General features: G+C 48.2%; 1 protein-coding gene across 1 annotated transcript in view; it reads right to left on the minus strand.

Moving 5' to 3' along the window:
• Positions 1–12,171, minus strand: part of dgat2 (diacylglycerol O-acyltransferase 2) — a 59,156-nt gene that overhangs the window by 20,277 nt on the left and 26,708 nt on the right. Inside the window, exons 2-4 of the mRNA XM_052025708.1 lie at positions 7,030–7,158; positions 4,610–4,717; positions 1,984–2,054 (exon numbers count right to left, since the gene is read on the minus strand). Coding sequence (XP_051881668.1) covers positions 1,984–2,054; positions 4,610–4,717; positions 7,030–7,158 — 308 coding nt within the window. The remainder of the gene's footprint in view (positions 1–1,983; positions 2,055–4,609; positions 4,718–7,029; positions 7,159–12,171) is intronic.

A 12,171-nucleotide genomic window follows, 5' to 3' on the forward strand; every position in this document is an offset into this window, starting at 1 on the left:
TAATGAGGTAGATTGAGAGGTCAAGAATTTATCTTTATGGTACAAGAACTCTATTCAAGAGACTGATAACAGTGGGCTAGAAGTTGTCCTTGAACCTGGAGGTACACGTTACATAGAACAGTACAGCACAGAACAGGCCCTTCGGCCCACAATGTTGTGCCAATATACCTAAATCCCTGCTACTTACAGAATGCCCATATTTTCCTCTCATTCATGTGCCCATCAAGCTTTTATATCTTCTGCCTTACGGGAGTGGGGAGAAGAAATATCTTCTGCCTGATGGGAGTGGCTGCCTGTAAGGAGTTTGTACGTTCTCCCGCGTCTGCGTGGGTTTCCTGCGGGTGCTCTGGTTTCCTGCCACATTGCAAAGACGTACGGGTAGGTTAATTTGGGTTTAAAATGGGCGGCGTGGACTCATTGGGCCGGAAGGGCCTGTTACCATGCTGTAAATAAAATCTAAATCTAAAAAAGAGAGAATGACTAGGATGGGGAGGGGTCTGTTGTTCTGCTGTTCTGTTACGACATCCTTACTACATATTCCAGCATATTCCCTTTCATTGACGTTAGGCTGAGAAGCCTGTAGTTTCCAGTTTCCCCCTTCCTCCTCAGTTGCCATCCTTTATTGATTGTGTGGATAGTCAGAGGCTTTTCCCCAGGGCTGAAATGGTTGCCACAAGAGGACACAGGTTTTAAGGTGCTGGGGAGTAGATATAGAGGAGACGTCAGGGGTAAGTTTTTTACTCAGAGAGTGGTGAGTGTGTGGAATGGGCTGCCGGCAATGGTGGTGGAGGCAGATACGATAGGGTCTTTTAAGACATTTTTGGATAGGTACATGGAGCTTAGAAAAATAGAAGGCTATGGGTAAGCCTAGTAATTTCTAAGGTAGGGACATGTTAGGCACAGCTTTGTGGGTCGAAGGGCCTGAATTGTGCTGTAGGTTTTCTATGTTCAATCTGTAGGAACATTTCCAGAATCTACAGACTTGGGAAGTTGATAACCAGTGTTCACCATGTCTAAAGCCACCTTGTAAAACTCCAAGATGGAGATCATCAGGTGCTGGAGTTTAATCAGTTTAGCTCTCCTCTTGTCTGCTGAAAGCAGGGTCAAATTAAACTATTATCTAATGGTCAGTGGAAGTTATTTTCCAGAGGGATTGTTTCAGCACAATGACCTCGCATTTTATTCAGCTCAGTGCCACTGGTAACTGGATCTGCACCATGGAGGCTAGAGGTCAGAGGTCATTGTGAGATAGCAGCAAAAGAGCTGAGTGTGTTGCTTTTCTGGAAAGTTACCACCTGGATACAATCCGGGAAAAGCTGTCCAAAGCAATCAGAGCCAGCAGAGTGCATGCAAACGCGAAGCGGCCAATGTAATCAAAGACCCCACCCACCCCGGACATTCTCTCTTCTCCCCCCTCCCATCGGGCAGAAGATGCAAAAGCCTGAAAGCACGTACCACCAGGCTCAAGGACAGCTTCTACCCCACTGGTATATTATCGAATGGTCCCCTAGTATGATGAGATGGACTCGACCTCACAATCTGCCTCGTCGTGGCCCTTGCACCTTATTGACTACCTGCACAGCACTTTCCCTGTAACTGTAACACTTTATTCTGCATTCTGTTATTCTTTTCCCCTGTACTACCTCAACGCACTGATGTGATGAAATGATCTGTATGGATGGCATGCAAAACAAAGTTTTTCACTGTACCTCGGTACAGGTGACAATAATAAACCAATTTAACACAAAGGACTGCAAGCATTGTAAAATGCGGGACATGCCAAGCAGACTGTGTGCCAATGGAACGAGGATAACTGAACACATTGCAGCTCTCCACGTTCAACATCAAACTGTACAACTTGGCTACAACATGGTTCCTCTGTCACCACCAGAATGGGTCAGGTTATACACGCGAGGTCTCTCATCAACACACACTTTGAACATTACAAGATACATCCGTGATCCTCTCCTTCAATCTACTCACTCTGATGGGGAAGTACTCTCTGAAGTATCGCCACACAGCCCAGTTCCGCACCCATGCAGACCGGCGCCCTCCTGTGAAGAAAATGCATTACTTTCTATATGATCTTGCATGGTATCCAGCAACTGATGTACAAAGTACATGGTACCATTCACCTCCACCCCCCCCCCCCACCTCTCCCTCTGCTCTTCCCCCACAGATTTCCCTTCACAAGCATTTCATAGAGTCTTACAGCATGGAAACAGGCCATTTGGCTAGAGCAGGCACGGTAGTGTAGCGGTTAGCGTAACGCTATTACAGTGCCAGCGACCCGGGTTCAATTCCAGCTGCTGTCTGTAAGGAGTTTGTACATTCTCCCCGTGTCTGCGTGGGTTTCCTCCGGGTGCTCCAGTTTCCTCCCACATTCCAAAGACGTACGGGTTAGGAAGTTGTGGGCGTGCTATGTTGGCGCCGGAAACGTGGCGACACTTGCGGGCTGCCCCCAGAACACTCTATGCAAAAGATGTATTTGACTATGTGTTTCGATGTACATGTGACTGATAAAAATATCTTAATCTTACATTCACAATGACCAGTGCATAAGCGCTCACCTGCATGTTTCCAGCTTTCCCACTGAAATTTCCCCCTTCCAGATCACAACCTGCGTCAGCCTGTTGCAGCTGGTAAAGCCGCTGCCTCACAGCTTCAGTGATGCAGGTTCAACCCGAACCACCAGTGCTGTCTGCACGGAGCTTGCATGTTTCCCTCAGGTGCTCCAGTTTCCTCCCAGACACGTGGGGGTTGGTAGCGTAATTGGTCACCAAGTTCCCCCAGTGTGTGGGTGAGTAGTTGATGAGAATAAAATGGGATTCGTTTAAGTGGGAAGTGGACTGAGTGGGCTGAACTTTATGACAGACCCTTTGTGTAGGTAAGTGGTAAAAGAATCAAAGAGGCATTGAGGGGTATGTGAGGGAGAATAACTTGCATGGTTACAGGAAAATAAGGAGGTAATGAGATTGCTCTGCTGGGAACCAGCATCGACTTGATAGGCCAAATGATCTCTTTGTGTTGTAATAGGCAAGTTCGAAAAAAACAAGATTCCCTCTCAACGCCCCACTGGTTCTTTTACCAACCCCCTCCATTTCACGCCCATCTGGTTACTGATTAACCCCTGCTTAATATTCATGATTGCAAGGAGAAAACTACCCCAAAAACCATCTTCACAGAACCAATCCAGTGAATTAGTTTCTTGCATCTAAACTTGCGCCAATCATTCCAAGAGACACCAATGTTCTTCTTCTCCTTCCTTTATGCTAGCTCTAGATTCCTAGGTGTAAATATAGCTTGTCCTGGTCCAGCCACATAGACGCTATGGCCGAGAAAGCTCACCAGCGCCTCTACTTCCTCAGAAGGCTACAGAAATTCCGCATGTCCCCGTTGATCCTCGTCAATTTTTATAGATGCACTATTGAAAGCATCCCATCCAGATACATCACTGCTTGGTATGGCAACTGCTCTGCCCAACACCGCAAGCAATTGCAGAAAGTTGTGGACACAGCCCAGTCCATCAGGAAAACCACTTCCTGCTACCTTGGAAAAACAGCCAATGTAATGAAGGACCCCACCCATCTTGGTCAATCTCTCTTCTCCCCACACTCATCGTGCAGAAGATACACAAGCTTGAGAAAACATACCACCAGGCTCAAGGACAGTTTCTATCCCGCTGTTATCAGACTCTTGAACAGACCTCTCATACAATAAAGATGAACTCTTGATCCCCCGATTTACCTTGTCATGGCCCTTGCACCCTATTTGTCTACCTGCACTGCACTTTCTCTGTAACCGTAACACTATCTTCTGCATTTTGTTGTTTTCCCTTGTATTACCTCGACGTACTGATGTTTTGAAATGATCTGTATGGATGGCATGCAAAACAAAGTTTTTTCACTGTATCTTGGTACATGTGACAATAATAAGCCAATTAATAGGGGAGATATTTCAACTTGGCTCAACAAGAAAGCATTGCAGACCAACTGAGGGACCTCCTTTACTGCCCTGACAAGTGACTCAGGTCAACCTTTGAGTAACTGAGCACCAGGACACCAATGGTCCAAAGCACAGGTCCACCTGTCCATTGGTATTAGGATAGAAGACATCTCTCATCAGCACTTAGCAAAAATACACACTAAGATTTGTTCTGTGTGGGCATCTTTGTGGTCCACCCCTGATTGCCCTTGAGAAGGTGGGGGTGAGCTGCCTTCTTGACCTGCTGCAGTCCTTCCAGAGAAGGTGCCCCCCCACAGTGCTACTGGGGGAGGGAGTTCCAGGAGTTAGACCCAGTGACGGTGAAGGAACAGCGAGATATTTCCAAGTCAGGATGGTGTGTGACTGGGAGGGGAACCTGCAGGGCGTGGTGTTCCCCTGCACTCGCTGCCTTTGTCCTTCTTGGTGGTAGAGGTGGTGGGTTTGGGGGGTGCTGTCAGAGTAGCCTGGGTGACCAAGTGCTGTGCATTCTATAGATAATACACACGGTCTTGTATTTCTGCTCCTCCACAGAGAACACACCACAATGTAGCCAACACCCTGACAGACTCCCACCCCGAGGTTCCAACAGTGACCTGACCCTTTGACTCTAGCTCTGGTCTCTTACCTTGGTTGGGTGTATCCCAATCAATGATCAGCCAGGACAAATACAGAGCTGCAATTGGCCAGCAGTTAGTGAAGAAGATGTAAGACAAGATTATGGTGCAAGTGACCCCTGCAACAGAAAGGAAGCACAAATCAAGATGGGGAGGTGATGAACAGCCCAATATAAATCCACACTCACCCCCATGGTACTATTATTAATGCATTCATGGGGCATGCATTTCACTGGCAAGGCTGACATTTAGAACCACAGTATAAACTGTGACAATAGTGGCTGCCATTTGGAGTATTGAGCAGTTCTGGGCCCCGTATCCAAGGAAGGATGTGCTGACGTTGGAGAGGGTCCAGAGGAGGTTTATGAGAATGATCTCAGGGATGAAAGGATTAACGCACGAGGAGCATTTGATGTCTCTGGGCATGTACTCGATGGAGTTTAGAAGAACGAGGGGGGATCTCATTGAAACCTACTGAATATTGAAAGGCCTGGACAGAGTGGACGTGGAGAGGATGTTTCCATCAGTGGGAGAGTCTAGGACCAGAGGGAACAGCCTCAGAATAAAGGGACGTCCCTTTAGAACTGAGATAAGGAGGAATTTCTTTAGCCAGAGGGTGGTGAATCCGTGGAATTCATTGCCACAGAGGGCTGTGGAGGCCAAGTCATCGGGTGTGTTTAAGGCAGAGATTGATGGGTTCTTGATCGGTGAGGGGGGTTAAGGGTTACAGGGAGAAGGTGGGAGAATGGGGTTGAAAATGGTGAAGCAGACTCGACGGGCCAAATGGCCTAATTCTGTACCTTATGGAATGAACGGCCTCCTTCGCCATCATAAAAAGGTCGTAAGTTGAACATGTACTGAACTATGGACAGTTAAGATCCAAGTTGGATTACTCAATAGAATGAATAAACTGAAGAAATTAGGTCCTCCTATCACAGCCTCCAGTTTATATTTACCACACAAGGAGGGTTGACTGAGTTATGGATACTACCCATTTGAATGGCATAACAGACTCAAGAGACCGAATAGCTTCCTGTTCTCAAGAGTTTCAGACTTATTGATTTATTAATAACAGCACTGGAAAAAGGTCTCTGGATAAACATATTAAAATACCTGCCCTAAAGGACTCCAACAGTAATCCATTATCAAATCTTCGTTGAAATTTTAACCCACACTTCGCTTCAATCTTAGTTTAAAAGATGCATCAGTTTTATACAAGGAAGGTAAAAGTGAAGATTGAAAGGCAAAATAGCAAAAAGCAAAAAGGGTGAGGCAGTGGTGTAGCTGGTACAGCCGCTGCCTCACAGCTCCAGAGACCCAAGTTCAATCCCGACCTCCGGCGCTGTCCGTGTGTGGAGTTTGCACGTTCCCATTGTGACCGCGTGGGTTTCCCCCCACATCCCAAAGATATGCAGGTCTGTAGGTTAATTAATGGCTGTACATTGTGCCCCTGGTGTGTGGGTGAGTGGTAGAATCTGGGGGGGGGGGTTGATGAGAATGGGGAGAGAATAAAAAGTGGGATTAATGTAAAATAGGTGGTTAACGTGGACACTGCGGGCTGAAGGTGCTGTTCTGTGCAGAACGATTCTTAAGAGGGATCTTGGTGTTCAGGTCCGTCACTTCCTGAAAGTGGCAACACAAGTGGAGGTGGCGGTAAAGGCAGCGTATGCCCTCGTTAGTCAGGGCATTGAGTACAAAGGTCAGGAAGTCGTGTTGCAGCTGTATAAAACTTTGGTTAGGTCGCACTTGGAGTATTGTGCACAGTTCTGGTCACCCCACTACAGGGAGGATGTGGAGGCTTTGGAGAGGGTACAGAAGAGGTTCACCAGGATGCTGCCTGGATTAGAGGGCATGAGCTGTAAGGAGAGGTTGGACAAATTAGGATCGTTTTCTCCGGAGCAGAGGAGGCTGAGGGGAGACCTGATAGAAGTTTATAAAATTATGAGAGGCACAGGGGAGGGTAGACAGTCAGTCTCTTTCCCGGTATGGAAATGTCAAATACTACAGGACACAGGTTTAGAGATGAGAGGGGGAAAGTTTAAAAAGGAGCAAAAAACAAGATGCTGGAGGAACTCAGCAGGTCAGGCAGCATCTGTGGAGGGAAGCGGACAGTCGACATTTTGGGTCGAGACCCTTCATCTGCACTTAGAGTTTAAAGGAGACGTGTGGGGCAAGTTTTACTTCAGAAACACAGAGTGGTGGCTGGAACGGGCTGCCAGGGGAGGTGATGGAGGCAGATACGATAGCAACATTTAAGAGGCTGATAGACAGACACATGAACAGGCAGGGAATGGAGGGATCCAGACCATGTGCAGGCAGATGGGATTGGTTATATTGGCTTCATGGTCAGCACAGACATGGTGGGCCGAAGGGCCTGTTGTTGTGCTGTACTCTTTTACGTTAACATTTAAATAAAATGCAGGTTACCTACCCATAATTAGAAAGGTTACAACCCATTGAACGACAGAAATCATTTGCAAGTGACGTTCTATTTTGGTTCTGGCTACCCAGGGAAGAGATGGCAGGCTACTCAACGCTGAGAGGATGCTCTCACCGGTTCCTGGAAAAAGATTGAAACACAAGCATTAAATACATTTTCTTTCCTCCCAGGATCTTCCTAAAATTGTGATCGGAAGTGCTGACAACTGTCTGGATTGGAGATGCAAAAACTAATGCTTTCTCAGCCAATAAACCACTACTGTAAATGCAGCAATGTAAAATATGATAACAGTCACTTATGGGTCTCAAGACACTGGGAAATCATCCCGCAATTTCCTTTGATCCAGGAAAATGGGTTCTACTAGAGAGGTCCTTGATTTAATGTAATATTTGGGAGCAGCACCATGGCACATCGGGGTAGAGCTGCTGCCTCACAGCACCAGAGACCAGGGTTCGATCTCGACCTCCGGTGTTGTCTGTGCGTGGAGTTTGCACGTTCTCCCTGTGACTGCCTGGGTTTCCCCCAAGTGCTACGGTTTCCTCCCACATCCCAAAGATGTGCAGGTATTGGAATTGGTTTATTATTGTCACTTGTACTGAGTTACAGTGAAAAACTTGTCTTGCATACCAATCGTACAGATCAATTCATTACACAGTGCATTGAGGTAGGTTAACTGGCCGCAGTAGATTGCCCCAAGCGTGTGGGTGAGAAGCAGAAACTGGGGGGGGGGGGGGGGGGGGGGGGGGGGGGGGGGGGGGGGGGGTTGTGTGTGGGGAAAGTTGATAGTTTTATAGTTGATAGAGGTGTGGGGAACATAAAATGGGAGTAATGTGGTGTAAATGAGTGGTTGATGGTTGGTGTGGACTCAGTGGGCTGAAGGGTCTGTTTCTCTCTACGACCATGGAAGCCTCTGACAGTGCAGTGTTCCCGCAGCACTCAGAGTCCAGTTGGCTAAGTTGTTGTACCAGAATCTCTGGAGTAGAAGCCGATTTCATGAACTCGTGGCTCAGAAGGGAAAGTGCGACATTCAGTGTTGGACATCTTTCTTGTACAACTAACAATGAAATTTGATGCTGGAATTATGAAATAAAAACAGAAATTGCTGGATACATTCCAGTCGGTTAGTCACTGTGGAAGGAGAAACAGAGCTTTTTAGTTCAAAGACTTTCAGTCTGACTAAGGGCCTTTGACACGAAACAATAACCATTTGCCTCTCCACAGATGCTGCCCGTCCTGCTGAGTGCTTCCAGCTTCTTCTGTGTCAATTGACTTTTTTTTTAAAATACCAACTTTATTCTAGTGGTATTGGTATATTATACCGAGGTACAGTGAAAAACTTGTCTTGCATACCATTCGTACAGATGAATTCATTACACAGTGCATTGAGGTAGTACAAGGGAAAACAATACAGAATGCAGAGTAAAGTGCAGGCAGACAATAAGGTACAAGGTCATAACAAGATAGATTGTGAGGTCAAGAGTTCATCTCATCATATAATAGTCTTATCACAGTGGGATAGAAGCTGTCCTCGAGCCTGGTGGTATGTGTCCTCAGGCTCCTGTATCTTCTGCCTTGTAGTGCATTATAGTCCAAATTCTCATCATCCACACATTTGGATTTGGTTTATTGTCACATGTACCAAGATACAGTGAAAAGCTTTTGTCTGCGTGCCATCCAGACAGATCATTCTATACATAAGTACATTGAGGTAGTAAAATGGAAAATAGAATGCAGAATATAGTGTTGCAGTTACAGAGAGAGTGCAATGCAGGCAGACAATAAGGTGCAAAGGCCACAATGAGGTAGATTGTGAGGTCAAGAGTTTATCTTTATTGTACAAGAGGTCCATTCAAAAGCCTTATAACAGCAGGATAGAAGCTGTCCTTGAGCCTGAAGGTACGCATTCTCAAACTTTTGTATCTACTGCCTTATGGGGGGCAGAAGAAGAGAGAATGTCTGGGGTGGAAGGGGTCTGTGATTATGTTGGCTGCTTTACCAAGGCTGCAAGAAGTGTAGACAGAGTCCATGGAGGGGAGGCTGGTTTCCGTAACGTGCTGAGCTGTGTTCACAACTCTGCAATTTCTTGCCGTCTTGGGCAGAGCAGTTGCTGTACCACGCTGTGGTGCATCTGGATAGGATGCCTTCTATGGTACATTTTTAAAAATTTGTGAGGGTCCACAGGGACATGCTGAATTTCCTTAGCCTTGGACTTGTAAATACTTCGGCCAGGATTTGATTTTAACCAACATATCTTTTGTTCTAAGACAACATCCTTTCACTTTGGGATTTCCAAAGTGAAACCACAGTCACTGCCCAAGTCCCCTGTCCCTTTAAACACCATCAAATCACACTGTAGAACTGTGTGGCAGAGGAGACCATTCAGTCCACTGTGTTTGTGCTAGCTCTTTGATAAAAGGTCTGTCCAGCTGGTCCCTCTGCCCTGCCCTTTCTCCACAGCACTGGAAACAGTTCTCCTAGCCTCTAAGGGTTGTTATTGAACATAGAGTGGTACAGCACAGAAACAGGCCCTTCGGCCCACCACGTCCATGCTGACCTTCTTGCCCGTCTACACTAATCCCATTTGCCCGCATTAGGTCCCTATGCTTTTATGCCTTGCCTTAAGTGTCTGTCTAAATGCCTCTTAAACATGGTGATTGTATCTGATTCCACCATCTGTTCTGGCAGTGAGATCCAGATATCAACCGCTCTCTGGGTAGGGGAGGGATGGCAGGCGAATGGGACCTATCCTGGTCAACCAACATCTCCTCTCTCGCCAAGAAGGCACAGCAGCATCTCCACTTTTTATGGCGGCTGAAGAGAGCAAACCTGCCCTCCCCCACCCTCACCACATTCTATAGGGGTACCATTGAGAGTGTCCTGACCAGCTGCATCTCTGCCTGGTATGATAACTAACACCTCAGACCGCAGGACTCTACAGAGAATTACAAGTGCAGCGGGAAAGATCAGAGTACCTCTTCCCTCCATCCTGGACATCTACAACACACGATGCACACGGAAGGTCTGCAGAATCATAGATGACCCTTCTCATCCCTCCCACGAACTATTTGTCCCACTGTCATCTGGCAAGTGGTACCAGTGCATCTGGGCCAGAACTACTGGACTGTACAACAGCTTTTCACTCCCCCAGGCTGTCAGGCTCCTGAATACCCTGGAGGCAGTTTCAGACATGCCACGACAGAAGCCCTGGTTTGCACAACAGCGTACAAGAACTTTGGCTGCTACTGGACATGTTTATACATTTAGTGCAACACTGAGTTCTGTAGTTTCTTCCTCTAACTTGGTTTTGCACTAACTCTGTACTAAATTTGTATTCTGTACATACCGTTTTTTGCATTATTTGTACTTGCACAATCTTTTTGTCTGCGTTTATCGTTTTGTTTCTGTTTGATGTATGTCCTCTGTTGTGAGAGTCTGGGGGAAACGACATTTCGTTCCTCCATGTGTTTTTATAGCATATGGGTGACTGACAATAAAGTAACTTGAACAGTGAGGTGAGGGGACCCAGTGGGAGGAGTGTGTGGGTGATGGGAAAAATCCGACCACCATCCCTCCCTTCTTTGGTTCTACTCGTCACCTCTCTCATCATCTGCAGCCCTTTGTTGCCTCCAGCCCCTCTCTCCACCCTTCCCACCCCACCAGATCTGTCTATCAGCCCCTCCTCACCTGGATCCACCAGCTTTTGCCCTACCCCTCTATACTGGCCACCTCCCCTCTATTCTCAGGCCAGATGAAGGGTCTTGACCGGAAACATTGATTGTGCATTCCCCCTCCACAGATGCTGCCTGACCCGCTGAGTTCCTCCAGCAGCTCGTTTGTTTGCTCCAGTTTCCAGCATCTGCAGTCTCCTGCATTTCCAATTTAAGTGCCTGTCCATTATTCCCAACCCCAGTCTCAGCGATGTTGCTTCACCCCCATTCATTTCCTATTGACATCTCCTCCAGAGAGACCAGTTCTCATTGACGAGCCTCCCCCACCCTCCTCCAGAGAGGGATCAGTTCTCATTGACGAGCCTCCCCCACCCTCCTCCAGAGAGAGACCAGTTCTCATTGACGAGCCTCCCCCACCCTCCTCCAGAGAGAGACCAGTTCTCATTGACAAGCCTCCCCCACCCTCCTCCAGAGAGGGATCAGTTCTCATTGACAAGCCTCCCCCACCCTCCTCCAGAGAGGGATCAGTTCTCATTGACGAGCCTCCCCCACCCTCCTCCAGAGAGAGACCAGTTCTCATTGACGAGCCTCCCCCACCCTCCTCCAGAGAGAGACCAGTTCTCATTGACAAGCCTCCCCCACCCTCCTCCAGAGAGGGATCAGTTCTCATTGAGACAAGCCTCCCCCACCCTCCTCCAGAGAGGGATCAGTTCTCATTGACGAGCCTCCCCCACCCTCCTCCAGAGAGGGATCAGTTCTCATTGACGAGCCTCCCCCACCCTCCTCCAGAGAGAGACCAGTTCTCATTGACGAGCCTCCCCCACCCTCCTCCAGAGAGAGACCAGTTCTCATTGACGAGCCTCCCCCACCCTCCTCCAGAGAGGGATCAGTTCTCATTGACGAGCCTCCCCCACCCTCCTCCAGAGAGGGATCAGTTCTCATTGACGAGCCTCCCCCACCCTCCTCCAGAGAGAGACCAGTTCTCATTGACAAGCCTCCCCCACCCTCCTCCAGAGAGGGATCAGTTCTCATTGACAAGCCTCCCCCACCTTCCCTCAGCCAGTATCACCCCCCACTTATGTCACTCAGTGCCTCCTGGTCTCCAGCTTCTCTCACACCCCCCCCCTTGTTCCCTCCACAACCCCCCTTTGCAACAAAACAGGGTTTGATTTCTGGAGTCACGAGGGACGATGGAATCTGAAGCAGCAAGCGATCTGCTGGAGGAACTCAGCGGGTCAGGCAGTATCTGTGGGCAGGGTGGGGGTAAGGGAAGGAATTGTCGACACTTGGCGTCGAGACCCTGCATCAGTGCCGAGAGTGGGGGGGGTGGGGGGGGGGGGGGGGGGGGGGGGGAAAGACAGCTAGTAATAATGAGGAGAGGGGGGAAGTGGCGAGACTGGGGCCAGTAGCTGATTGGTGGAGTGAGGAGGGGTGAAGGATGATGGACAGACAGGGGAGGGGGAAG

The sequence above is a fragment of the Pristis pectinata genome, chromosome 11, assembly GCF_009764475.1.
Source record: "Pristis pectinata isolate sPriPec2 chromosome 11, sPriPec2.1.pri, whole genome shotgun sequence".
NCBI classification, from domain to species: Eukaryota; Metazoa; Chordata; class Chondrichthyes; order Rhinopristiformes; family Pristidae; genus Pristis; species Pristis pectinata.